General features: G+C 38.1%; 1 protein-coding gene across 1 annotated transcript; it reads right to left on the reverse strand.

Moving 5' to 3' along the window:
• Positions 1-7,415: 7,415 nt before the first annotated feature.
• On the reverse strand, positions 7,416-16,217 carry LOC100663191 (cytochrome c oxidase subunit 7A2, mitochondrial). Its single transcript, XM_010586689.3, has 4 exons — positions 16,089-16,217; positions 14,557-14,646; positions 8,389-8,473; positions 7,416-7,615 (listed from the first exon to the last, which is right to left on the reverse strand). The coding sequence occupies exons 1-4, from the start codon at positions 16,104-16,106 to the stop codon at positions 7,557-7,559; spliced, it is 252 nt and encodes an 83-aa protein (XP_010584991.1). The 5' UTR covers positions 16,107-16,217; the 3' UTR covers positions 7,416-7,556.
• Positions 16,218-26,605: the final 10,388 nt, after the last annotated feature.

Genomic DNA, 26,605 nt, shown 5'->3' on the forward strand with positions numbered 1-26,605 from the left:
GACCAAAAAAGTAAAGATGGTTCATCACATATTGATTTCCCAAAGATACTCTTAAAAGATGCTGTTTAAAGAAAAAGCACTGTGGGAAGAGCACCCAAAGATTAATGGCCATGGAATGTTTAAGCAAAGTCCTTAATTGAGGTAAAACTGCCTGGAAAGAGATCTAACAAGACCAAACAAGGACATCAGCCTTTAACCATCAGAATAATGCCAGAGAATATTTTTAGAAACTCCCCAGAGGGAAGATAGCAGCCTCCTACAAGAGGTCAGTAAGGATATGACCCAGCTCAGAATTCAAGGAAACATCCTATCTTTCATTATATTAACGGCATAGTTATAACTGGAAACCAATACCCAAATCCAAAGCATCTATCTATTCAATATTTTAACACTAAGACTACAAAGTCTAATGCGTTCTCTTTCCTCTAGGAGAGTTCTCTAGTTCCTAAGCAATCTAATTGTAAGTATTTAGTTTTTTGTTGTTATTGTTTTGTTTTGTTTTCCCCCCGTTGTTTTACACTATAATAAAACTTCAGAAAATGTTTCGGGTTTTGATTGGTTTTCCTCGTTAATGACATGAGTTCTTCAAAATATCCTTGAAGGGTAGAAACAGCTTGTTTTTCTTTTTTAGTAGCAGTTGCAAAACTGTAATTTCTATAGAGCTAGGCAACCAGAGTTGACACATGGCCAGATTCATGGGATTCTAAGAGAGAGATAGTAAGAAACTGACAATCATTACGATGCAGTTTCATCCAACATTATGCACTAAACTAGGGACATGTTCCCCCCACCATTATTCCTAATAGTTCACCCTGTTAATTCCTTTAAAGAAGTTCCCATTATAGGAAATTATCATGCTTATGAATTGATTTGTCTTTTAATGGGTCTGCCTGCTTATACCCTTACCCCCCTATGGTCTACTTCAACTTGGCACCCAGGATATTATTAGTTGCCATCAAATTGATTCCAACTCAAGGCGAACCCATGTGTGCAGAGTAAAACTGTTCCCTATGAACTGTCAACCTTTCAGCTCGTAGTTGAGTGCTTAACCGCTGTTCCACTCAGGTGGCTACCATTTACTAAGCACCTACTTTTTACAGTAAATGGTAGAACTGTGGTTCCATCAGTTGACAAACCCAGGAATTTCTGCCTTGGTTGGTTCTTGACTGAAAGAAATCTACCTGAAGGAATTTAAGCAAACTGGGAAAGTTATTAGCCATGCATCTAGGCATGAGAAACAACAGAGTGAGAGACTCAATTCTTCTAGGTCTCTTTCCTCCATAAGTTGATTTCATTCTTTTAAAAACAAACTGGCTAGGGAAAACACTGCTAATTGCCAACACAATACCCGGTCTCCCACTTTTATTAAATAGAGCCCTAATTTTGTTTGGCAATATACCCAGCTAAGACATTTCTTGGCCTCCTTGCATCCAGACATGATCATGTGATAAAGTTCTGGCCAAAGAGATGTACGCTGAAGTCTTTATGTACGGCGCAGTTGCCCTTAAATCCTTCCTCCCTCTTACTGCTAGAATACAAACAGGATACCTGGAGCTGCAGCAGCCATCTTGCAAGGATAATAAAAGTCATACACTAAAGACAGAAGGAACCTGGGTCATGGATGAACTTGTGAACCTGCCCCAACCAGAGTTGATAATCCCTGATCAGTGCCAAGTAAGTTGATGTGGATATGATTTGGAAGATATAGCCCCTTCCCTCAGAGAGCTAACAATGTGAGTACCTGATAGTTATTTCACACTTGGTACGTCAGAATACATTCTTTGGGCTTTACGTTCATTAGGTATTACCAAATTTACACATATGGTAGAGGCTTTGCAAAGTTAGCTACCATAGTTATCTAAGATGTAAAGCTCAGGTTTCTGGCTCTGTCACTGTAATGCCATCCTGCTTCCCAGCCTTGCCAGCAATTTTAATTCAAATAGATGAGTACTCTTGATGGGGATAAGTACAGAAAATATTTGGAGCATAGGAAAAATGCCTAAGGTTCTGGTGGAATCCGGGGAGGTTTCTCCGAAGTGTGAAGAACAAATATCCATGCTGCAGAAGAAGCAAAGCAATATGGTCAGTGATGAGAACTATAAGGAGTCTGGATTTCAAACATATGGTGGAGGAGAGGGGAGATGAGATTAACTGGAAAAAAAAAAAAAAACTGGGAAGGTAGGTGGCAAATTACAGAGTTAAATGTGAAACTTAATAATGGAACTGGAGGCTGTACTGATCATTCTTTCAAGAAATTTGACTACAAGACATGGAAGTCTATAGGGTATTTATATTAACAGTGTACCAAGCCTATCCCAGGCAATATTTAATTAAACACCTGGTAAAATGAAGTATACTGGACTGTGAGATTTTTGAATAAAATAAAGCTGGATTTGAAATCTGTCGCCATTCATTTGTGGCTTTGGGTAAGCCGCATACCCTTTCTGAGCTTAAGTTTCTTCACCTGTACATTCAGTTTAACAATAACTTCATCTAGAAAAACTACAGCCTACAATGTAATGTTGAACATAGTAATAAAGAGATCTCACAGGGTATTTTTATTAGTGGAATAACATCATCATGGCATTTCTTCTGTTTGGCTGTTTCGAATCGGACAATCATATGGTCTACTATGCCGGGAATGAAAAATTGAAGAGGAATGGTGTCACGTTCATCGTGAAAAAGAACATTTCAAGATCTATTCTGAAGTACAACACTGTCAGTGATAGGATAATATCAATATGCCTACAAGGAAGACCAGTTAATATATATAAAAAAAAAAAAACTATTATTCAAATTTATGCACTAACCACTAACGCCAAAGATGAAGAAATTGACGATTTTTACCAACATCTGTAGTCTGAAATTGATCGAACGTGCAGTCAAGATTCATTGATAATTACTGGTGATTGGAGTGTGAAGGTTGGAAACAAAGAAAAATAATCAGTAGTTGGAAAATATGGCCTTGGTAATAGAAATGACACTAGAGATCACATGACAGAATTTTGCAAGACCAACAACTTCTTCGTTGCAAATACCTTTTTTCATCAACACAAATTCTGACTATACACATGGATCTTGCCAGATGGAATACACAGGAATCAAATCTACTACCTCTGGGGAAAGAGTATGGAGAAGCTCAATATCATCAGTCAGAACAAGGCCAGGGGCCGACTGTGGAATAGACCATCAATTGCTCATATGCAAGTTCAAGTCAAAGCTGAAGAAAATTAGAGCAAGCCCACGAAAGCCAAAATACGACCTTGAGTATAACCCATCTGAATTTAGAGACCATCTCAAGAACAGATTTGATGCATTGAACACTAATGACTGAAGACCAGATAAGTTGTGAAATGGTATCAAGGACATCATATATGAAGAAAGCAAAAGGTAATTAAAAAGACAGGAAAAAAAGAAGAGACAAAAATGGACGTCAAAAGAGACTCTGAAACTTGCTCTTGAAAGTTGAGTAGCTAAAGCAAAAGGTGAAGTAAAAGAACTGAACAGAAGATTTCAAAGGGTGGCTCGAGAAGACAGTATTATAGTGACATGTGCAATGACCTGGAGTTAGAAAATCAAAAGGGAAGTATATACTTCACGTTTCTCGAGCTGAAAGAACTGGGGGAAAAAAAAAAATTCAAGCCTGGAGTTGCAATAGTGAAAGATTCTATGGGGAAAATATTAAATGACTCAGGAACCATCAAAAGAAGATGGAAGGAATACACAGAGTCACTGTACCAAAAAGAATTGATCACCATTCAACCACTTCAAGAGGTAGTATACGATCAAGAACCAAGGATAATGAAGAAAGAAGTCTAAGCTGAACTGAAGGGAAGGGAGAAAAACAAGGCTCCAGGAATTGAGAGAATACCAATTGAGATGTTTCTACAAATGGATGCAGTGCTAGAGGTGCTCACTCGTCTATGCCAAGAAATTTTGAAGAGAGCTACCTGGCCAAACAACTGGAAGAGATCCATGTTTGCTTCCATTCCAAAGAAACTAACAGCATGCAGGAATTATTGAACAATATCATTAATATCACGCACAAAATTTTGCTGAATATCATTCAAAAGCAGTTGCAGCAGTACATTGACACAGAACTGCCAGAAATCCAAGCCAGATTCAGTAGAGGATGTGGAACAAGGGATATCACTGCTGATGTCAGATGGATCTTGGCTGAAAGCAAAGAATACCAGAAGGATGTTTACCTGTGTTTTATTGACTATGCAAAGGCACTGGGTTATGTGGATCCTAACAAGTTATGAATAACATTATGAAGAATGGAAATTCCAGAACACTTAGTTGTGCTCATGAGGAACCTGTAAACAGGCCAAGAGGCAGTCATTCGAACAGAACAAGGAGATACTGCATGGTTTAAAGTCAGGAAGGGTGTGTGTCATCAGGGTTGTATCTTTCACCATGCTTATTCAATCTATATGCTGAGAAAATAATCTCAGGAGCTGGACTGTATGAAGAACGAAGCATCAGTATTGGAGGAAGACTCATTAACAACCTGCAGTATGCAGATGACACAACCTTGCTTGCTCAAAGTGAAGAGGACTTGAAGCACTTACTGAAGATCAGAGTACAGCCTTCAGTATGGATTGCACCTCAACATAAAACAACAACGCTTACAATTGGACCAATAAGCAACATTATGATAAATGGAGAAAATGTTTAAGTTGTCAAGGATTTCATTTTACTTGAATCCATAATCAAAGCCCATGAAAGCAGCAGTCAAGAAATCAAACAACATACAACATTGTGCAAATTTGCAAATGACCTCTTTAGTGTTAAAAAGCAAACACGTCACTTTGAGGACTAGGGTGCATCTGACCCAAGTCATGGTATCTTCAATTGCCTCACATGCATGTGAAAGCTGGACAATGAATTAGGAAGACTGAAGAAAAGTTGACTTTTAAATTATGGTGTTGGTCAAGAATATTGAATATACCATGGGTGGCCAGAAGAACGATCGAATCTGTCTTGGAAGTACATCCAGAATGCTCCTTAGAAGCAAGGATGCTGAAACTTCATTCCATATATTTTGGACCAGACCCTGGAGGACATCATGCTTGGTAGAGGGTCAGCAAAAAAGAGGAAGACCTTCAACAAGATTGACACAGTGACTGCAACAAAGGGCTCAAGCATAATTGTGAGGATGGGGCAGGTCTGTTGTATATAGGATCACTGTAAGTTGGAACCAACTCAACAGCACCTAATAATGACAAATGTAATTTTTAGTACTAAATAGATCTCACAGGGTATTTGTATTAATGAAATAACATCATCATGGAATTTCTATTAACAGATACTATTCTTAAATAGTTTGTGATAAAAAAAGACTGGAATGGTGGTCATCATTTCCTGAAGGCTGCCTTTTCAATACTTCACCATTGCCATAGTTAACACTATGTGTCAACTTGGCTGGGCCATGATTCTCAGTGGTTTGGCAGTTATCTAGTGAGTGACTGTTCCTTCACAACGTAATCACCTCCGTGATGAGATCTGCTATAAGCAGGCAACCAGTTTTAAGGCGAGTTTCCTCAGGGGTGTGGCCTGCATCCAACATATATGGACTTTCTGGCAAAAGCTCACTGGCTTTTGCTTGCTCTGGATCCTACTTCTGGCTCCTCACCTACCCGACCTCTGGTTCTTGGGTCTTGAACCAACGGCCTGCTGTGTTGCCTACTGATAGTGGGTTTCTCAGCCTCTGCAGCTACAGGAGTCAAAGCCTCCAGCCTGACACCTGATCCATGGACTTGGGGCTTGTCAGCCTCTACAACAGCATGAGCCATTCTGTTGGGATAAATCTCTCCCTCTCTCTATATATATACACGTTTTACTGACTTAGCTTCTCTAGGGAACCCAACCTAAGACATCATTCTCACCTCCACCCCTGCTTACACTGCAGAATCTTGAGTTGACTTAAAAAAATCTTTACAGTATCTTAAAAACAACCAATTTTATTCAATCCTGCACATCCCCATTTTTGCATGAAAAATTTATTAGAAATATTTTATAAATTGTTTCACTAGATTATGCCAGAAATAAACCACTTCTCACAATATCGATGCAAATGTTGTGGAAGATATCAAGCTGTTTTTTCTATTATAAAACAATTACCTTTTATATTCGTAGAGGCATTTCAACCAAATACTAAAGTCAACTAATTCTCCTTTGTAAATGATACGGCTTGTATCAAAACACTATCAGTGGTTGCTTTTTTAGCTCTGAAGTACCAAATTGGACAAAATTCCAAACTTAAGAACTTTCTCAGCATTTAAAATGTCTAATGTTTATCTCACTCCCTTGAAAAGCATTATGCTCTGCCAATATTAATAATATAATTCTGTTAGAAGGTGGGCAGATCTCTGCACTTAATGGCAGGTTACATAATATGGCCATCAAGATTTTTTCCAACCTTAAAGACTCAAGTCTGAAACATCTTTCATTGATTACTTTTTGAGATAGATTTTTATCACCAGCCTCAATTTTTAATAGCAAATCGTTATTTCGGACTTGACTCAATTTCTGCAATTGTATTACCTTTTCACATTTATCTAGAAATGCATGTTTACAAAACTTTTAGTCATAGATTTCCTCTCGATCTGGTAAACAAGATTCCAATCTTCCTATGTCACAAGTGTATATCTTGCAGAGATGCCAGAGTTGGACTCCTTAAGACCCCCAGTAGCTTATCAACTTTTTAAAAAAACAACTAAGTATTTTAAGACTACTTATAGATTAAAAGTAACAAAACAGAAGCCCTGTTCTGACTAAAAAGAGGAACAAATAATTATTTTACAGCTGCTCTACTTCTTAAGAAAACACTGCCGATGTAACGGTTTAAATGCTACGGCTGCTAACCAAGTGGTCGGCAGTTTGAATCTGCCAGGGGTTCCCTGGAACCTGGTGCAGTTCTACTCCGTTCTATAGGGTCGCTATGAGTCGCAATCTACTCTACAGCAGTGGGTTTGGTGTTTTTGTTTGTTTTCTACTTCTTAAAGCCTAATTCTAAGCTGAGGAATATATCTAATATTTAAACATAATCTCGTATAGTTGAGGAAAAAAATTAAACTTAGCCCCCATGAGCCAAAAATCACCAGTTTCTACCCCAACCCCCACCCCCGCCCCAGGTTCTAGTATATCCCAGGTTGTACTATAGAAGGGGACACAGAAGAAAGTAAATCAAGTGTCAAGCTCAAATAAAGCTGAAGACAATCCACTGTGTAATTCTGCGATGTTAAAAGTAAAGTTAAATTAAACTAACATCCCAATAATGGTAATTTACACAGGCAGGACAAAAGAATCTTTTTTTTTTTTTTTTTTGCTTCTTACCTAAGAATTACAAGGCTGACCAAAAGCTGAAATTATTGGTGAAATGTATCCTAAAGTGATAAGATAAGACCAAGCATGGTAAAGGCTGCTTTATTGGTGGCAGTTAGTACAAGTCAATAAGTATTGATCCCGCAAAAAGAGCTGTAATTTATCAGATTACTGGTCCATAGAGCACTGAATTAAACTGAACCAACTGCTGGAAGGATAAATTGAAGTCAATCCTGCTTCTTGGGAAATGAAGCCACAGCCAGCTGATATATGGCATATGCTGTCCCTGGAAAATAAAAACAAACAAAACTTAGAAGAAATTCTGAAATTTAAATGTACCAACTATGTTTTATATATTGCCCATCCTCACTTGGCAAAAATATAAACTGAGAGAGAACCTGGTGACTTACTCCCAAGTACAAGTTCTAGTTCATATTAGGCAATCAATAAAGACTTAAAGTGTCTTCACAAGATAAAATAACGACCAACGTCAACAGATGTCACTGGATTTTTCAAAGTGTAGTCTGCAATCCATTAGCAGGTCATGAAATCAATTTTGTGGCTTGTGATCTACTTTCTCTTTTTAAGAAATAAAACTGAAAATATCAAAGCCCTGTACAAACAGTAAATATTGCTTTGTGCAAGTTTTGTTTCAGTCATAAATATGTACATAGAATTTTGATGTAAAATGTGCTTTTATCATGGACCAGTCAAAAGGTTAAAAGCCTCTGCTTGAAGAGACAAGCAGAGCAGCATTAGACTGGATGTGCTTCACTGAAAGAAGTCTCCAGGGCCACTAGTGGCACACTCAGAAAGCTACCTCTATCAGAAGATAATCATCCAGCTTCATTGGTGTATTTTTTCTAAAAAGAATTTAAGATACTCTCATACAATCTGTATCAATCGCCTTCTTAAATCCTTGTATGAGAGGCAGTGAGATCTCTGATTCTGAAGACAGGCTGCCTGGGTAAAACAATGCCACAGGAAAAGTGATGGAGGTGTTTAGTTATTACCAACTATTACTTTTCTATAAACCTACAAATATTTCAAATATCTTACCACCAACTGTAAGAACCAAGGTGGCTCTATACAGGAGGGCATCAGCTGCCCCACCCTTTAGATGCACTGGAATTCCATTATCCTCCTAGGTAAAAACAAAACAAAAAAGCTAAGTTTCAAAAGATTAAACCATTCATGCAAAGTTAAATGGCCCCTTTAGCCCCTGGAATTAAAATCTTTTAAATATCAAAATGAACAAGGCTTAGCATTTTCCTGATTCTTTTTCTACTACTATTATTGAAATGTTGTTGCTGTTAGGTGCCTTTGAGTCAGTTTCGACTCATAGCGACCCTGTGCACAACAGAACGAAACACTGCCCAGTCCTACGCCATCCTTGAGCTCGTTGTTGCAGCCACTATGTCAATCCACCTAATTGAGGGTATTCCTCTTTTCTGCTGACCCTGTACTCTGCCAAGCATGATGTCCTTCTCCAGAGACTGATCCCTCCTGACAACATGTCCAAAGTATGTAAGACCCAGTTTCGCCATCCTTGCTTCTAAGGAGCATTCTGGTTGTACTTCTTCCACGACAGATTTGTTCATTCTTTTGGCAGTCCATGGTATATTCAATGTTTTTCACCAACACCACAGTTCAATTCTTCTTTTCAATCTTCCTTATTTACAGCTTTCACATGCATATGATGGAACTGAAAATACCATAGCTTGGGTCAGCAGCACCTTAGTCTTCAAGGTGACATCTTTGCTTTTCAACACTTTTAAAAGGTCCTTTGCAGCAGATTTACCCAATGCAATGTGCTGTTCAGTTTCTTGACTGCTGCTTCCATGGGTATTGATTGTAGATCCAAGTAAAATGAAATCCTTGACAACTTCAATCTTTTCTCCATTTATCATGATGTTGCTCACTGGTCCAGTTCTAAGGATTTTTGTTTTCTTTATGGTGAGTTGCAATCCATACTGAAGGCTGTGGTCTTTGATCTTCATTAGTAAATGCTTCAAGTCCTCTTCACTTTCAGCAAGCAAGGTTGTGTCATCTGTATAACGCAGGTTGTTAATGAGTCTTCCTCCAATCCTGATGCCCTGTTCCTCTTCATATAGTCCAGCTTCTTGGATTATCTGCTCAGCATACAGATTGAATAGGTATGGTGAAAGAATACAACCCTGACTCACACCTTTCCGGACTTTAAACCAATCAGTATCCCCTTATTCTGTCCAAACAACTGTCTCTTGATCTACGCAAAGGTTCCTCATTGAGCACAATTAAGTGTTCTGGAATTCCCATTCTTCACAGTGTTATCCATAGTTTGTTATGATCCACACAGTCGAATGCCTTTGCATAGTCAATAAAACACAGGTAAACATCCTTCTGGTATTCTCTGCCTTCAGCCAGGATCTATCTGACATTAGCAACAATATCCCTGGTTCCATGTCCTCTTCTGAAACCAGACTGAATTTCTGGCAGTTCCCTGTTGATACACTGCTGCAGCTGTTTTTAAATCATCTTCAGCAAAATTTTGCTTGTGTGTGATATTAATGATATTGTTCTATAATTTCCACATTCGGTTGGATCACCTTCTTGGGAAGAGGCACAATCCAGCTGGTTGGTCAGGTAGCTGTCTTCCAAATTTCTTGGCATAGACAAGTGAGCACCTCTAGTGCTGCATCCATTTGTTGAAACATCTCAATTGGTATTCTATCAATTCCTGGAGCCTTGTTTTTTGCCAATGCCTTCAGAGCAGCTTGGACTTCTTCCTTCAGTACCATTGGTTCCTGATCATATGCTACCTCTTGAAATGGTTGAATATCGACTAATTCTTTTTGGTAAAAATGACTCTGAGTATTCCTTCCATCTTCTTTTGATGCTTCCTGAGTCATTTAATATTTTCCCCATAGAATCTTTCACTATTGCAACTTGAGGCTTGAAAAAAGATCTTGTAAAAGTCAACATTCTTTTTTCCATGAAAGTTAATTTGAGATCCAATTAAGATGTTATTTCTAAGGACTGCATAACTCAAACTGTGAAAATATTCTCATTAAGTTCATCAACTTAAAAGAATTATCACACTTTAAATTCAGTTAATATAGGAAAGATTTTTTTCCCCTAAAAAAAAGGAAAGGGGTGTTTTTAGTTTATGAACCTAAATTACATCCCTAGCACCTAGTCCAGCATCTGGCATATAGTAGATTTAACATGTCTGTTACATATAAGTTTTTCATGTAGTATATATGATCCAATTTTTGTTAAATAACTTGAAAATTTATTTGGGAAAACACTACAAATCAAAATCAAACAAAAATCACTCAAAATCTCACTGCATAATAAAGTTAAATTGCTCTGCCACATAGGTCTATACCAAAATAACCATTATTAACAGCATGGTATATGTCCTTGACTGTTTTTTAATGCTTATACAGATTTTTCTTCTAATTTATACACATCCATATTGAACACACAAAATGAGATTATGGTATATAATGGTCTGCCACATATTCTTTTTTTCCTCAGTGTTGTTAGGTGCCATTGAATCAGCTCTGACTCACAGCAATTCTATGTATAACAGAACGCAGCTTTCCCTGGTCTTGCACTATCCTCACAATCATTGCTACGTTTGAACCCACTGTTGCAGTCACTATGTCAATCCACCTCGTTGAGGGTCTTCCTCTTTTTTGCCTACCCTCTACTTTACCAAGCATGATGTCGTTCTCCAGGGCTTGGTCCCTCTTGATAATATGTCCAAAGTAAGTAAGACAAAGTTTTGCAATCCCTTCTTCTAAGAGCATTCTGGCTGTACTTCCTCCAAGACAGATTTGTTCGTTCACTTATTTGTTCATTCTTAAAAAACATTCTATTGTTGTTGTGTGCCATGAAGTCGATTCCAACTCACAGCGACCCCATGTTACAGACTAGAGCTGCCCCACAGGGTGTTCTAGGCTGAAATTTTTACAGGAGCAGATCACAAGGTCTTTTCTCCCACGGAATGGCTGGTGGGTTGGAACCTCTGACCTTTCAGGTAGCGGCTGAGCACTTGCCAATGCATCACTAGCGCTCCTTCAAAACTATTCTATGCCAGTCCATCTAAAACTACCTTGACTCTTCGTCCTTTGAATGACTACAGAGCACACCACTGTGCAAATACATAATTGAATAAGCCAGTCCTCTATTAATGGACACTTAAAAAACCCACTGGCATCATGTCTATTCTGACTCACAGCGACCCTACAGCACAGCGTAGAACTGCCCCACAGGGTTTCCAAGGAGCAGGTGGGAGATTTGAACTGCTGACATTTTGGTTAGCAGCCGTAGCTCACTGCAGCTCGTACCCTAAGGCCTCCAGGGCCTTAGGTAGTTGTTTTTTTCCAAAATCCTGTAACAAATAACCTCATTCCTGTTTTTACATACTTATGCTATTATTTCCGTAGGAAAGGTTCTTAAAAGTATATGTTAAGGAATGTGACTTGTTTTTAATGATACTCTCAAATACCTTCCAAAACCTAAATACCACTTTACACTATCACCTAAATATCATGAAAGTAAGATATATATATGTATCGATCTCCTACATTGACCAACATAATCTATTTTAGCGCTTCCTAAATTTTCGCCAATCAGGGAAAAAAACTAGTAACTTGTCATTTTAATTTGCGTTTCTTTTCTATTTTTAGGAGCTCTTTGCATACTAAAGACATTAATCTTTTGTTATATTTTGAAAATATTTGCTCTCAATTTGTCACTTTTTTCTCACAGCTAATAAATACTGCTTTTATTTCAACAAACCTTGCAATTTTTCCCCTTTACAGCTTCTAGACTTGGCAAAGACTTCCTTAAGAAGACTTCACCACTCTAAGATTTTAAGAAATATTCTCCTATATTTTCTAATGTTTTGGGGCAGGAGAGAAATTTACATCTGCAATTATATTCTTAATATACTATACAGAAGAGATCTAACTTTACTTTCTTTAGAATAAATCAGCCAACTTATTGTAACCTTTCCCCCGATATGAAACAGCACCTTTAACATACATTAAATTTCTCCATATGTATTTGTAAGGATTCCATGGGGAAAATATTAAACGACACAGGAAGCATCAAAAGAAGATATAGGGAATACACAGAATCATTATACCAAAAAGAATTAGTCAACATCCAACCATTTCAAGAGGTGGCATATGATCAGGAACTGATGGTACTGAAGGAAGAAGTCCAAGCCACTCTGAAGGCATTGGCGAAAAATAAGGCTCCAGGAATTGATGGAATATCAATTGAGATGTTTCAACAAACAGATGCAGCACTGGAGATGCTCATTCGTCTATGCCAAGAAATATGGAAGACAGCTTACTAGCCAACTGACTGGAAGAGATCCATATTTATGCCTATTCCCAAGAAAGGTGATCCAACCGAATGTGGAAATTATAGAACAATATCATTAATATCATACGCAAGCAAATTCTGCTGAAGATCATTGAAAAACAGCTGCAGCAGTATATCGACAGGGAACTGCCAGAAATTCAGGCCGGTTTCAGAAGAGGACGTGGAACCAGAGATATCATTGCTGATGTCAGATGGATCCTGGCTGAAAGCAGAGAATACCAGAAGGATGTTTACCTGTGTTTATTGACTATACAAAGGCATTCGACTGTGTGGATCATAAAAAACTATGGATAACATTGTGAAGAATGGGAATTCCAGAACACTTAATTGTGCTCATTAGGAACCTTTACATAGATCAAGAGGCAGTTGTTTGGACAGAACAAGGGGATACTGATTGGTTTAAAGTCAGGAAAGGTGTGCATCAGGGTTGTATTCTTTCACCATACCTATTTAATCTGTATGCTGAACAAATGATACGAGAAGCTGGACTATATGAAGAGGAACGGGGCACCAGGATTGGAGGAAGACTCATTAACAACCTGGGTTATGCAAATGACACAACCTTGCTTGCTGAAAGTGAAGGGGACTTGAAGCACTCACTAATGAAGATCAAAGACCACAGCCTTCAGTATGGATTACACCTAAAATCCTCACAACTGGACCAATGAGCAACATCATGATAAACAGAGAAAAGATTGAAATTGTCAAGGATTTCATTTTACTTGGATCCACAATCAACAGCCATGGTAGCAGCAGTCAAGAAATCGAACAACACATTGCATTGGGCAAAACTGCTGCAAAGGACCTCTTCAAAGTGTTGAAGAACAAAGATGTCACCCTGAAGACTAAGGTGCACCTGACCCAAGCCATGGTATTTTCAATCACATCATATGCATGTGAAAGCTGGAGAATGAATAAGGAAGACCGAAGAAGAGTTGACACCTTTGAATTGTGGTGTTGGCGAAGAATATTGAAGATACCATGGACTGCCAAAAGAACGAACAAATCTGTCTTGGAAGAAGTGCAGCCAGAATGCTCCTTAGAGGCAAGGATGGCGAGACTGCGTCTTACATACTTTGGACATGTTGTCAGGAGGGATCAGTCTCTGGAGAAGGACCTCATGCTTGGCAGAGTACAGGGTCAGCGCAAAAGAGGAAGACCCTCAACAAGGTGGATTGACACAGTGGCTGCAACAATGAAGTCAAGCATAACAACAATTGTAAGGACGGCGCAGGACTGGGCAGTGTTTCGTTCTATTGTGCATAGGGTCGCTATGAGTCGGAACTGACTTGACGGCACCTAACAACAATATTGTAACCTTTTCCCCTGATATGAAACAGCACCTTTAACATACATTAAATTTCTCCATATGTATTTGTTCTGTTTCTGGGCTCTTTATTCTTTTTCTATGGTCTATTTATCTATTCAATGTAACTCCTCCAAAGAAAGTGTTCTTGACCCATACATATCCTTTCCCCTCTTTTCTTTTTCTGGTTTCCCAAAGTCCTCCTGGGTATAGCAAACGCCCAGTTAGCTATCAACTGATAAAAACCTCTTGCCATCAGGTCAATTCTGACTCATAGCGACCCTATACAACAGAGGAAAACTACCCGATAGGGTTTTCAAGGAGCACCTGGTGGATTCAAACTGCCAGCCTTTTAGTTTGCAGCTGTAGCTCTTAACCACTATGCCACCAGTTTCCATCAATTGATAGTTTCTCATTATTCTTTCACAGTACAACATGATCTCTAACAATCAGACATCTCCAAATCTGCTTCCTATCTTTACTTTTTGGAAATCTCATTTTTACAAGTAATAATTTCCTATAAAATATTTCAGTACCTGAAATAGCTTTTGTTTCTCTGGAACTTTATTTTCAAAGTGTCTGCGTGAAGCAGTGCTTATGGTCCTCTGGGCAATTTGACGGAGAGCCTGAAATGGAAAATGCATACATATTAAACAAATGTAGGGTCTAAAGAAAACTGCAAAACTAGCTGTTTTCAATCTTTCATATTATACAAAGTGGGGATGTGAGACTAAGAGCGTATCTGATCTGTCAGTAGTAAAGTCATACCAGCATCTAGGTTTTCCAATTTGTAATCCACTCACTGCTCTTCATATTACATTCTATAGTCTCCAAAGATCACATTCAAGAAGAAATTTATGCAGATTATGACCCCCCCCCCAAAAATCGTATCCTTAATCAATATGGTTTTTTTTTTTTTTTTTTTATCAAACTGGAAACCCTGGTGGCTCAGTGCTTAAGTGCTATGGCTGCTAACCATGGGGTCAGCAGTTCGAATCCGCCAGGTGCTCCTTGGAAACTCTATGGGGCAGCTGTATCCTGTCCTATAGGGTCGCTTTGAGTTGGAATCGACTCGACGGCACTGGGTTTGGTATTTTTTTGGGGGGGGGGGTTAATCAAACTAGTAGCATTTTATAAGCCTTGAGGAAAACATGATAGATGGAGAGTACAGAAATAAAAAATGGTTAACCTTTTTTTATAATCTTTTAATATCCTTTTTTGAATCTTTTAATATCCTATCATATATTAAAATAATCTATTACTTGACTGCAAAATACATAGCATGATTCCTATTTAAACTGCTTCCTCATAAACTTTTCCTAAAGTCTTTAACAGGGCATAAATCTTTTTTTAAAAAAGACACTACATCAGTTGAGTTAAATAATGAAATATGCACTCCACGTTCTAAAACGAATATATTCAGATGCTAATTAAAATGTTACTGAATAATTACAAAAGAAAACGGTTACTGTTCCCTTTTCTTTTCAAATTTGGAAAACCACTTCATATACTCAGATTCACTGGAGAGGTGAAGGACACTGCAGAATCACCTCATGGAAGCAATACAACTCTTTAGCCATGACTACTTCCTTCTTAAGTTCATTCCAAACCTGAACCGGCTTTTTAAACTGCCTTCTGATACTCGCACAGATCAGAACCACTGAAACTTAAAACCTTTTAGCACCAGGAAAGCAGCATCTTTCTGCCTGATGCTTCCGCGTGTCAGAAATTCCCCACCTGGAGCCTGGTTTTACTCGATCAGGGCTACTAACCTTATCAATGACCCACCAAACTATCCAGGGGTGGTGACAAAGAAGCCAACGTTAGTCTAACCCACAATCCTATGGACACTTTTCCAGCCTCTCCACTCCCTACATCTACCCAGCACAGCCTGGGGAAAGAACGGAAGGAAGGGAAAAGTAAGGTCAGGCGAAAAGGACGCGGCCCAAGGTGACTTCGGGAGACACCTCCCACCCACTTCCAGCAGAGGCTTTTCTGTTGTGGACCCTGGACGCCTTAGCCCACTTTCTAACCCCCTATCACGAATGCAATCCGGAAAACTCCTCACCAACAGATTCCGCAGCATCTTGCTTCTGTTACTGCCCAACAACCGCGACAACTGAACGCCAGGAACAAGAGCCACCCCGGAACCGGAACTACCTTCTCGCCTTTGCGCAAGCGTCAAGGGACGCAAAGTTTTCCGCGCCGAGGAGGGGCCTGCGCTCCTAACCACCGAGAGCGGAAGGCGAGAGCGACAGGGCTGCAGTAGCCGCTCTAGGCGGCTTGCGGTTCCTGTCACGTGATCTCGTTTCGGTTGCCGCTGAATCGGCCGTTCCGGGAGCAAAGGCTGGAGAAAAACAAACGCTTTTTGAGGCACGGAGATGCAGGGGTGAAGTTTTAAGTACCTTTTAACAAGTTTTGGTAAAATTTGTGTGAGATCAGGGTCTCACAGGGAATTAGTGTATTTTGAGCAAGAAAGCATAAAACTCGGAGCAACCTTTAGCTTTCGGACGGTGAGAACATCAGTGCCGCCAGTTACAGGCAGAAAAAACACTGATAGCCGAGAGGCCAGATGAAATAAGAAACAAAAAGAATAACTCCTCTTACAGGAATACAGTTTTTCCACCGATGAAACTGTGGGAGCGTTATTGTTCCTTGTGCTGAGAATATGCTGGAAAGAGCGGCATCGGGATACCAACTTTTATCTTCCTGTACTTGATTACCGCAGAACTCCCCATGCAAGAAGCTCTTCCACAGTGTCCCGAAGTTGTGGAAGCTGTTCGCTCGTCTGGAAAAACGCTGAAAGGGGGGAAATTTTAATTGGGGACAAGAAATGGGATGGACAAATCTGGACTCAATCAAGTCTTGGTGTCTAGCTCAGTAAGGCACTACATTCCATGACTGGAGTCGCTAGGCACAGCAATTATTTACTGTATAGATAGGTTGTACAGATGCAGTGATCTTGTTAACATGGTTTAAATCCCATATTGCAAGTGTCTTTACTCCTTGTACCCACCCCACAGTGTGTACAAATAGAAACATAAAAATATTCCTTGCTACAATAAATATCTTTCACCTATTTTACAAACTGTTATAAAATTATTTCATTATGCCACTTCAAATAGAAAGCTGGTGATATATGCGATGCGGCATAGGCGAAGTGTGTTGAAAAATTAATATTAATTTCTAATCCTTGAGTTTTTCTTGTCCCAAATTCTCTTCTCACTAATGTTTATAAATACCCAATTCATCTGTTCCTAGATTTGGATTGAGAGCATCTAGCTTTTTCCCCGTTTGTATTATGCATTGCAACCAAATCCTTGAGCATAATTACCAGATGCCAATAGTTGGGACATGGGGATTTTTAAAAAGTGAATTGTCTATAATTTGAACTTGTTAATGTTGTATGTGTTCTTATTTCATCGTATTTACTCTATTTAGCTGACTAGGTCATAAACTTCTCAAGAACAGAGGCTGAATTTCTTACCAATTCCCTAGCACTGCCTAAAAGGAGTGCCCCACTAATGACAGAGGAATTAATGACATACTAGGTGATAGATCCAGGAAACTTATGGTTATAAAAAGAACCAAGGATTCACAATAAGTCCTAATGTATATGTAGATCCTAATGTGCATATCACTTAGCAGAACACAACTTCCTCTTTTCTGAACCATTCTATTAGCTTATGAACACGTTCCCAGATTAAACCCCAAAACCTCCTTTGATTTCAGCTACTATCCCATTTCTCATCCTCTTTGAAATAAAATACTTATTGACTATACTTTTTTCCCTTTCCTCTCTTCCCAATCTTTCTTGATCTCCTTTTTTGGGCAGACTTTTACTGTTCTTGTTAGGATCATCATGGCTTCTGCGTTGCTAAATGAACTATCAATTCACAAATTCATCTTTTCTCCACCTATCAGCAGCATTTAACATAGTTGATCACTCCCTAGTGACGTACGTCTAATTTTTTTATTTGGAGTTAAGCCATGAATGAAATACAGTATAATATGTATGTATAGTCTGAAATAGTCTTAAGTTGGCTTCCATACCATACTTTTTTGGTGGTTCTATTTCGGTGGCTAGATCTCATCCTCTTAACCTCTAAATTTTGGAGTACCTCACCTCTTCTCTACATTTATCCTTTTTGTGATCTTATCCAATCCAATGGCTTGATGCACATTTTTTGTGCTGACAGCTCTCATCTCCACCATGACTTTTCCCTTTAGCTCCAGCTGTTTCCACTTAGATATCTAATGGACACCTCAAATTTATGACCAAAACTGAATTCTACTCTCCATTCCCTATTCCCAAACCTTTTCCTCTGCAATTTTCCTTATTTCAGGCCCCAAACCTTGACAGTTTCTCACATAACCTGTATCAAACTCATCTGAAAATTCTATTGGCTGCAACTGCAAAATATAATTTCAATCTGATCACTTCTCATTATCTCCACCACTACCATTCTAGACCAAGCCATCATCTCTTGCTTGGATTTTGCAGATTTTAAAACTGGCTTCCTTGCTTCCATTCTTCCACCCAGACTACCTTCCACAAAGTAATGATCCTTTTACAAGCTTATGTCAGATCATGACTCCTCCGTTCAAAATTCTTGTTTGCTCACTGCTGTATCCCCAGCACCTAGAATATAACACATTGAAAGTGTTCAATCAATATTGGTTAAATGAATAAACCGTATGCTGCATAAAATGAGCTTATTTTATTGAACATAAAAATTCAAAAAAATCTTTGATATTTATCTTCCTTCCAAACATTTTTCAGTCCCAAGGTTTCTCACTCATTTTTTCATTGTTCCTGCTCTGTAAATTGTGACTAACCTGACAGAAAAGTATGGCTGAAATTTGCCTAGGTGCCAATCAAGCTTTATTGGATATTGTGAGGCACCCCTGAAATTTGTTACTAGATTTCTAAATTCGTCCTCTGAACTAGGATAGGGACTTTTAAAATAGGTTCCTCTCCAAAATATGAGTTCAGGTTTTTGTTTTTGTTTTTTGGTGATTGTTCTTTTGTAATATTATCAAATTATTAGAAAATGGCTTAAAAAAAAATTCTTCTACCAAAGGGTTCCTGAAACAGTATAACAAAATTGGCAGCATGCTATTTAGATATGTGCAAACAAAAAAGGTAACAATCCTGACTTTGATTCTGCCTATAGCATCTATAAATCAGAAAAAAACAGTGCAAAGCCAGAACACAGTTTTGTGTGATTTGAATGTGTGTTTTAATTCTAGAACTACGCTTAATCCACTACCAATTTTATAAAACCAGTAGGACAGCTTTAACGTATAAAAACCAGTTAGATAAAACAAGATTGCATTCCAGTATAATTCCGTATCTTCTTTGATCATCAGAGTTTCACGGATCACCTTTAGGAATCAGAAAACATTTGGCACTGTCTCTTGACATATTATTTCTGGTAAATTACTTAACTGCAAACCTGTCTTTTCATCATTAAAGTTAAAGGGTTGGGCTAATCTTTATCTCTGGCTCTAAGGCCCTTATGTATGAAAAACAATTTCATAAAACATATGAACATGAGTTTAGTCCCTAGTGAACAGTAATTTATTGGCTACCTACTATGACTGTGTCACTTTGCAATATGCTCAGGGGAATTTTTTAACTCTTTGATCTTCTGGGGAATATAATCTAATTAGACAATACACACAGAATAGTAAACTATGATGCAGACATAAATGATCCTCCAGGTAACTGGTACAGCAAAAATTGCTATGTAAAATTCAAGGAAGTTAGTGGTTATTTAGAAGGTTGTGAGAAGGGGGACTTTAAGCAGGACCCAACCCAACAGAATTAAAGTAAATGGAGCGGAGATGAAAAGGCATTCCAAACTAAGGATAAGAGCATGTTTAACTTAGATTTGGAACCAAAGCATGATATATTTCAGGAACTGTAAACACAGAAGCATATAGATGATGTGAAATAGAGCAATGAAAAATCAAAGCAGAAGTTACAGAAACATAGAGGTAAAGGAAAGAGGATGGACAGAATGTCCCGGGGAATCGCAGTTTGGTTTGGTAGGACAAATGAAGGAGTGAGGTGATAGAAGATGGGAGTGAAATTTCAAGGATAGATTCAGATTTTATCCTGAAGGCGACTTAGGGCCATTTAAAAGTTTAATCAAAAAAGAGTCAAGATCAGAGCTCTACTTCAAGATCATTCTAGGAAAAGTGAAAGGCTGGACTGGACATGAGTTACTAGAGCCAGAGTCAAAAGGCTCTTGCAGTAAGCCAGGAAGAACCTGAACTAAATCAACAGCAAAAGACATGTAGATAAGGGAAAGATTAGGGACTCAACAAAGAGCTGGTACCTTTAAAAATCAACAAAACGTAGTGACTTATTGGATGGGGCAGCTGAAGAGAAGAGCTGGCTTAACTCATAAAGTGGCTGGTCATACCATTCACTAAACGGAGGAATACAGGAAAAACCCAGGCTTGCGTGGGATGATTCCTGTTTTGGCCTCATTAATCTTAAGAAATAAAGGGAGATGCATAGTGAACAATCTAGAGCTCAGGAGAGATGTCCAGGCACGAAAAAAGAGAGAGATGTCAGTGTGAAGACCGTAGTAGAAATGATGAGGAATTTAAGACTGCTCAGGGAGTATGTGTAAAGTGAGAACATAATCTCCAAGAATTCTTGGCATATTATATGGTGAGTACATACAAGTAGACTAAGGAACATAGAACGAGGAAGAAAATAAGGAAAGTTACTCAAAGAAGGATGGAGTGAAGAAAAATGCCTCTCAAATAGTGCAAGAAGTCAAGATAACAGTGAGTTCACTTGACTCGACAATAAGGAATGGGAATTGTTCACTGGGTGCCTGCTTTTCCACATTTTGTGCTTGATGCTTTTTATCTATTACTTCCCTTATTCGTAAAACAAAATCTGCCAAGTGGGTATATAATTCCCATTTTTCTGACAAGGAAATGATAAAGTAGCCTAAAGAGATTAAATAACCTGAAAACTTTTCTAAGTATAAGAGCCAGTCTTCTCCTAAAACCCTCTCTTTCTACTGTATCTTTTATATACAGGAGACCATGAACACAGTGCAGTGCCAGCGTGGAGTACAAGCCGGGCTGCAGATGAAGATAACAACAAAATACAAACTACTCTTTTATAAGCTTTGTTGTGAAAATGAGAGAGAACCTTTTCAAGGTGGAATCTGACATTTGTAAAGCTATGTTTTCTGCCCTTCCGGTGTTTAAAACAAAGTGGCACGTCAGGCTTGACAGTGAAAGCTATGTATGATGAATTCAGTCGTCTTCCACATTACTTTGGATAGAAAAGCTTGTGGCATACAAACTCACATTAATATTGTAATTAAAGAATATAACAAGATTTTTTTTTTTAGTCTTATAAAATAACCAAAGGGCAGTGGATATATTTGTTTCAAGGTATTTCTGGTTTAAGACAGTGGATCAGTCACAAGAGTTTATCTCCTCACCCTCCCATTTCAATAAAATGAAAGGAATAAAAAAGGTATGAGAAAAACTATTGATACACGCATTGCCTTGGATGGATCTCAAAGGCATTATGCTGAGTAAAAGAAATCAGTTTCAAAAGGTTACATATTGCATGATTCCATTTATGACATTCTACAAGACAAAGCTATGGAGAAGAGATCAGGGGTTATAGGTGGGGGATGGGTGACTATAAAGGGATAATATAAAGTTTTTTTTTGATGTGATAGAACTGCTCTGAAATTTAATACTTATGGTGGTTACACAAATTCACAGAAACGTACACTAAAAAAGTTTACTGTATGAGAGGAAATCAACTCTGTGGCAATGCATTTAATTTTTGTATAATTTACAAAATGATTTTTTTAAAAAGGTATGAGCCCTCAAGAATACAGAGACAGTGACAAATAAAATGATTGAAACAAATTTATAAAAGAAGATGGAATACGACTGAGATGGACAGAGGAAGCTGCAATCTAAAGGGACTGCAAGGCGGATACCAGTGAGAAGTGAGCTGGATTGGTCTCACACCCCAAGAAGTTCAGAAGTTGGGAGGTAAAAGATACAGGAAAGAGTGAGCCAAGGGACAAGCCTGAAGATGTCTGGCTGAAAGTCATACAACAGAAAGGTCACATTCTCGAGGTCCCTGCCCTACCCTTCTCAGTCAAATACTATCTTTCACCTCCATCACTGTTACAAGTAGGAGAACAGAATTCTTATCTCGAGAAATTAAATGGGAGACCACTATGTGGTGAGGATATAACCCAATGCCATCGAGTCGATTCCGACTCATAGCGACCCTATAGGACAGAGTAGAACTGCCCCACAGTTTCCAAGGAGCGCCTGGCGGATTCGAACTGTCGACATTTTGGTTAGCAGCCATAGTGCAGATGAATAAAACAAAGCAAACCAAACCCGTTGTCGTCAATTCCAACTGATAGTAACCCTATGGAAACCCTGGTGGCATAGTGGTTAAGTGCTACAACTGCTAGCCAAAAGGTCGACAGTTCGAATCCGCCAGGCGCTCCTTGGAAACTCTATGGGGCAGTTCTACCCTGTCCTATAGGGTCGCTATGAGTCGTAATCGACTCAATGGCATTAGGTTTGGATAGTGACCCTATAGGACAAAGTAGAACTGCCCCATAGGGTTTCCAAGGAGCCACTTGTGGACTTGTACTGCCAGACCTTTTTGGTTAGCAGCCGTAGCTCGCCATATCTACCATTGCACCACCAGGCCTCCAGTATAGGGAAATAGGTGTGAAGTGGAAATTAGGAAGTAAGGTAGAAGATAAGTCAGAAGCATAGTTAAAAGCGTTAAGACTGAAGGATTCTTCCCTAGAGAAACTTAACACCCCGAAAGAAAAGGCCTCCCATGAAATGATTGGTTACCTGCCAGTCATTCCCTGGTGCAGTGTTTCTCAAAATGTGTTCCACCTGCAGATGCTGATCTGCCAACTATTTATTACTAGCCCAGGCATTTTATCATGAACTGAGTAACCACTAATCCACTGAGTGGCATTCTGAGTAACACTGTGCTAGTGAAAACTAACCACTTGTCAAGAACACAGAGCTTTCAATAAGTCTTGGTGTCTACACATATATGACAGACTGCTAAGACTAGCCAGAAATAGAGGGAAGTTGACTATATAAACAGGAGCAAAAAACTAAAACACAGCAACAACAAACACCTGTTCAAAATCAAAACCAGAAGGCAGGAAGGGACAGGAACTGGATAAATGGACACAGGGAGCCCGAGGTGGAAAGGGGGAGAGTGCTGTCACATTGTGGAGATTGCAAGCAATGTTACAAAACAATATGTGTATATATTTTTTAATGAGAAACTAACTTGAACTATAAACTTTTACCTAAAGCACAATTAAAAAAAAAAACCCAACAACAAAAATCCCGGTGTTAACTGAGTAGGAAACAAAATATGTATCATCGGAGCCCTGGTGGCACGGTGGTTAACAGCTTGGCTGCTAACCATAAAGTTGGCCGTTCGAATCCACCAACTGCTCCTTGGAAACCCTATGGGGCAATTCTACTCTGTCCTGTAGGGTCGCTATGGGTTAGAATCGACTCGATGGCAATGGGTTTGGTTTTTTTTTAATATACATACTGTCAGAGAAATAAGATATTCTACAAACTAAGAATTTTTCAAAAACAGAACAGAAATAAAAGTAGTCTTAGAAATGAAAATATAAGAAAATATATTTAAAAATCAATAGAAGGAAGATAATATTGTAAGATAAAATTGGCGAAATCTAGAAAGAAAAGAGACAATAGCATCAAACAGCTAAAGACAGAAGAAAATTAAGCATCAGTCTAGGAGGACCATCATCTGACCGAGATAGGATCACACATCTCAAAAGCAACTAAGCGAGCCAAGAGAGGAGAGCAATGCCTTCAAAATTCTGAGGGAAAATTATTTTTAACTTAAAATTTTATGTAGTCAAATTATCAGTGAATAGTTGAATAAAAGAATTTTAGATATGTAAGGACTCAAAATTTACCTCTCATTACCACTTCTTCAGAAATTGTTTTAGGATGTATACCAGTAAACAAGAGAGTAAACTAGAAAACAGCAGATTCAACACAGGAGCGTGACAAAGGGAAGCTACAGGATAACAGCTGCACAGCAGGCCAAGAGAACAGCCAGTACAGACTGATAAAGGACAACTGCAGAATAGATCTCTCCAGTGGAAACGGAATCAGAGTATCTGATATTTGAGGATAAAAACCCTTCAAAACTAGTGATGATGTTCATGGTGGACCAGGTAGAGAAGTTGGAAAAATTTTAAGGTGGGTTTACAGGAAGTTATCTAAGTGTTTAAAATGAAGCAGTCATTAATTCCAGGAAAAATAAAATGATACAAATGGAAATGTCATACACAAAATATATGCTGCTTATCTATTTTAATACGTATAATACACAAAAGCAAATAAGCTCACCGTGGTCTCATTTGTTTTTAGACATAATATTTATTTTGAAATTTCAAATGACATTAAAGGATATGTGATTATGTTTATTGAATGGGACATGGATTTAAGAAGGGTTCTAAAACCCTTTACTAGATGATCCAAACTCTGCAACAGACACTTATGCTTCAAAATTCTTCTTGCAACAGCAGCACTAATAGCATCCCTATACCTTCCATGCACCCTTCAAAATAGCCATGTTTACAAAAAACAAAACTTTACAGCGTAGACAACAAAGAAGTACCATGTACTAATTCTAAGGCAGTGTTTCCATGAAGAAGGAAGTGATACGCTGAGCAACATTCATTAATCCTACCCTCTCAGCTGCTCCTCCTTCCTATTCGGGCTTTCCACTTCCTGTTGCCCCATTTCATTATTTTCACCATCCTCGCCTCTCTACCAGTTCTTCATTTTCTACATGTGATACTTCCCTTGACCTAACATCAAACTTAGCTAGGTTGTCTATAACTCACATGGCAATATGACCACTTCCTGGCAAGAAAAGATGTTTCTCAGTAAAAAAATCTTGCAGATAATGTTATAAGAGTATAAATCTAAGTATAAATATGGCAATTAATTTAACAGTGAATGACATTTCATAAAATCTTGGCATGGAAATGTTAAAACTTGGACTCACTGACCCTGGGTTAAAATTTAGTGCTAAATATTAGCGACCACTCTGGAAGTCTGTTATTTTAGCAAGACACTTGAACATGGAAAAATTAATTTTGTTCATTTTTATTAATACAGAACATACTAACAGAAAATAATCTTTTAATATAATCAAAGTTACAAATAAGCACTGTCACTAACCGATAAATAATATTCCACCTGACTCTCCTCTTGGAAGAGTCTTCCTCCATTGGGTAGTACAGAGTTATTTTTGCCAGTTTATTCTTAAACTACCTTATAATTTCAATGAAATTTCTTAGCTTTTACTTACTGCATAATTTCTTCAATTGGGAAACTTTTCATATGTCAAAATACTTCCTGCAAATTAATGCATTCTTCAATGCTGTCTACTTAAGCTAATTATCTTAAAATGCAATTTAATTTTTGAAAGTTAAATTTATGTCATCCATGTTTCCGAAAGATTAGCATAAAGCTTGTTAGAAAGAAATGTTTTCCTTCCCCCTCATGCTTCACAGAGGCCATATGAATGTTCCCTTTTCTTCATATTTAGGCAACAGGAATCCCTTACAGCTCAAATGGCAGGAAACAGAGAGGAACTTAGGCCTCCAATGTACTTGTAAAATAGATAAAACTCCAAATATATTTTAAGATTCTGTCTTCGCCACAGATCGGAAAGTGTTGGAAGGGCTCTTCAATTTTTCTTTAGCAGCACCCTTGGTCACTCAATTAGAAACAGATACACAGGATGGCCGTCCTCCTTAAACAGCACAGACTCAATCTGGAAGGGCTAGCAGAAGAATGCCATGGCCCCAGTAATACATTCCATAAAATAAATTGCCATGTGCAAGAGGAAAAATTTTCAAAATAAATAACAATTTTCTGAAGGACTGACAAAACAGTATTTTTAGACAAAGAACACCCTACACACTCAGGAATTTCTGGATAATCACACATCAAGGACCTCATGCAAGTAATATTCTTATCAGTTAAAAGTCATTATGAACTACAAGTTCTTTTAACTGAAATTCATATTTTATACAAAACTTAAGTGTGGCACATTTTTACTATTAACAATTACATTTTTTTGTTTAAGCATATATTAATAAAAATTGATACATTACTCAGACCTTAAGATTTAAAATATAAAGAAAACCATTACAAATTCTGAATAAGGAAGCATTCTTCTACACAAACGTGAGTTATTTGAGTAAAGAAATTTCCATGCAATTAAACCACCTCTGATTTAATCATACATTTTCATACATGTGAAAATACAAGTTTACATTTGCTTCAAGAACAAGTTCCATGGCAAACAAACTGCATCATTTATCCAACAAGGAATATTAAAATAATTCAAGTTAGTAGAAAATAACATAACATCAACCATATATATTATAATTTACCATATACATACTCTAAAATCTCCAGAATTTAATTATGAAAATTTAAAGAACTTCTTTTTAAAGTATGTCTTAG

The sequence above is a fragment of the Loxodonta africana genome, chromosome 1 (assembly GCF_030014295.1).
Source record: "Loxodonta africana isolate mLoxAfr1 chromosome 1, mLoxAfr1.hap2, whole genome shotgun sequence".
Lineage (NCBI taxonomy): Eukaryota > Metazoa > Chordata > Mammalia > Proboscidea > Elephantidae > Loxodonta > Loxodonta africana.

Coding starts and splice junctions, on each gene's coding strand:
- LOC100663191 (XM_010586689.3), bottom strand. Junction 8,474..14,556: donor AGAAACAAAAGCTATTTCAG/GTACTGAAATAT, acceptor GTTTTTACCTAG/GAGGATAATGGAATTCCAGT. Junction 7,616..8,388: donor CTTGGTTCTTACAGTTGGTG/GTAAGATATTTG, acceptor TTTATTTTCCAG/GGACAGCATATGCCATATAT.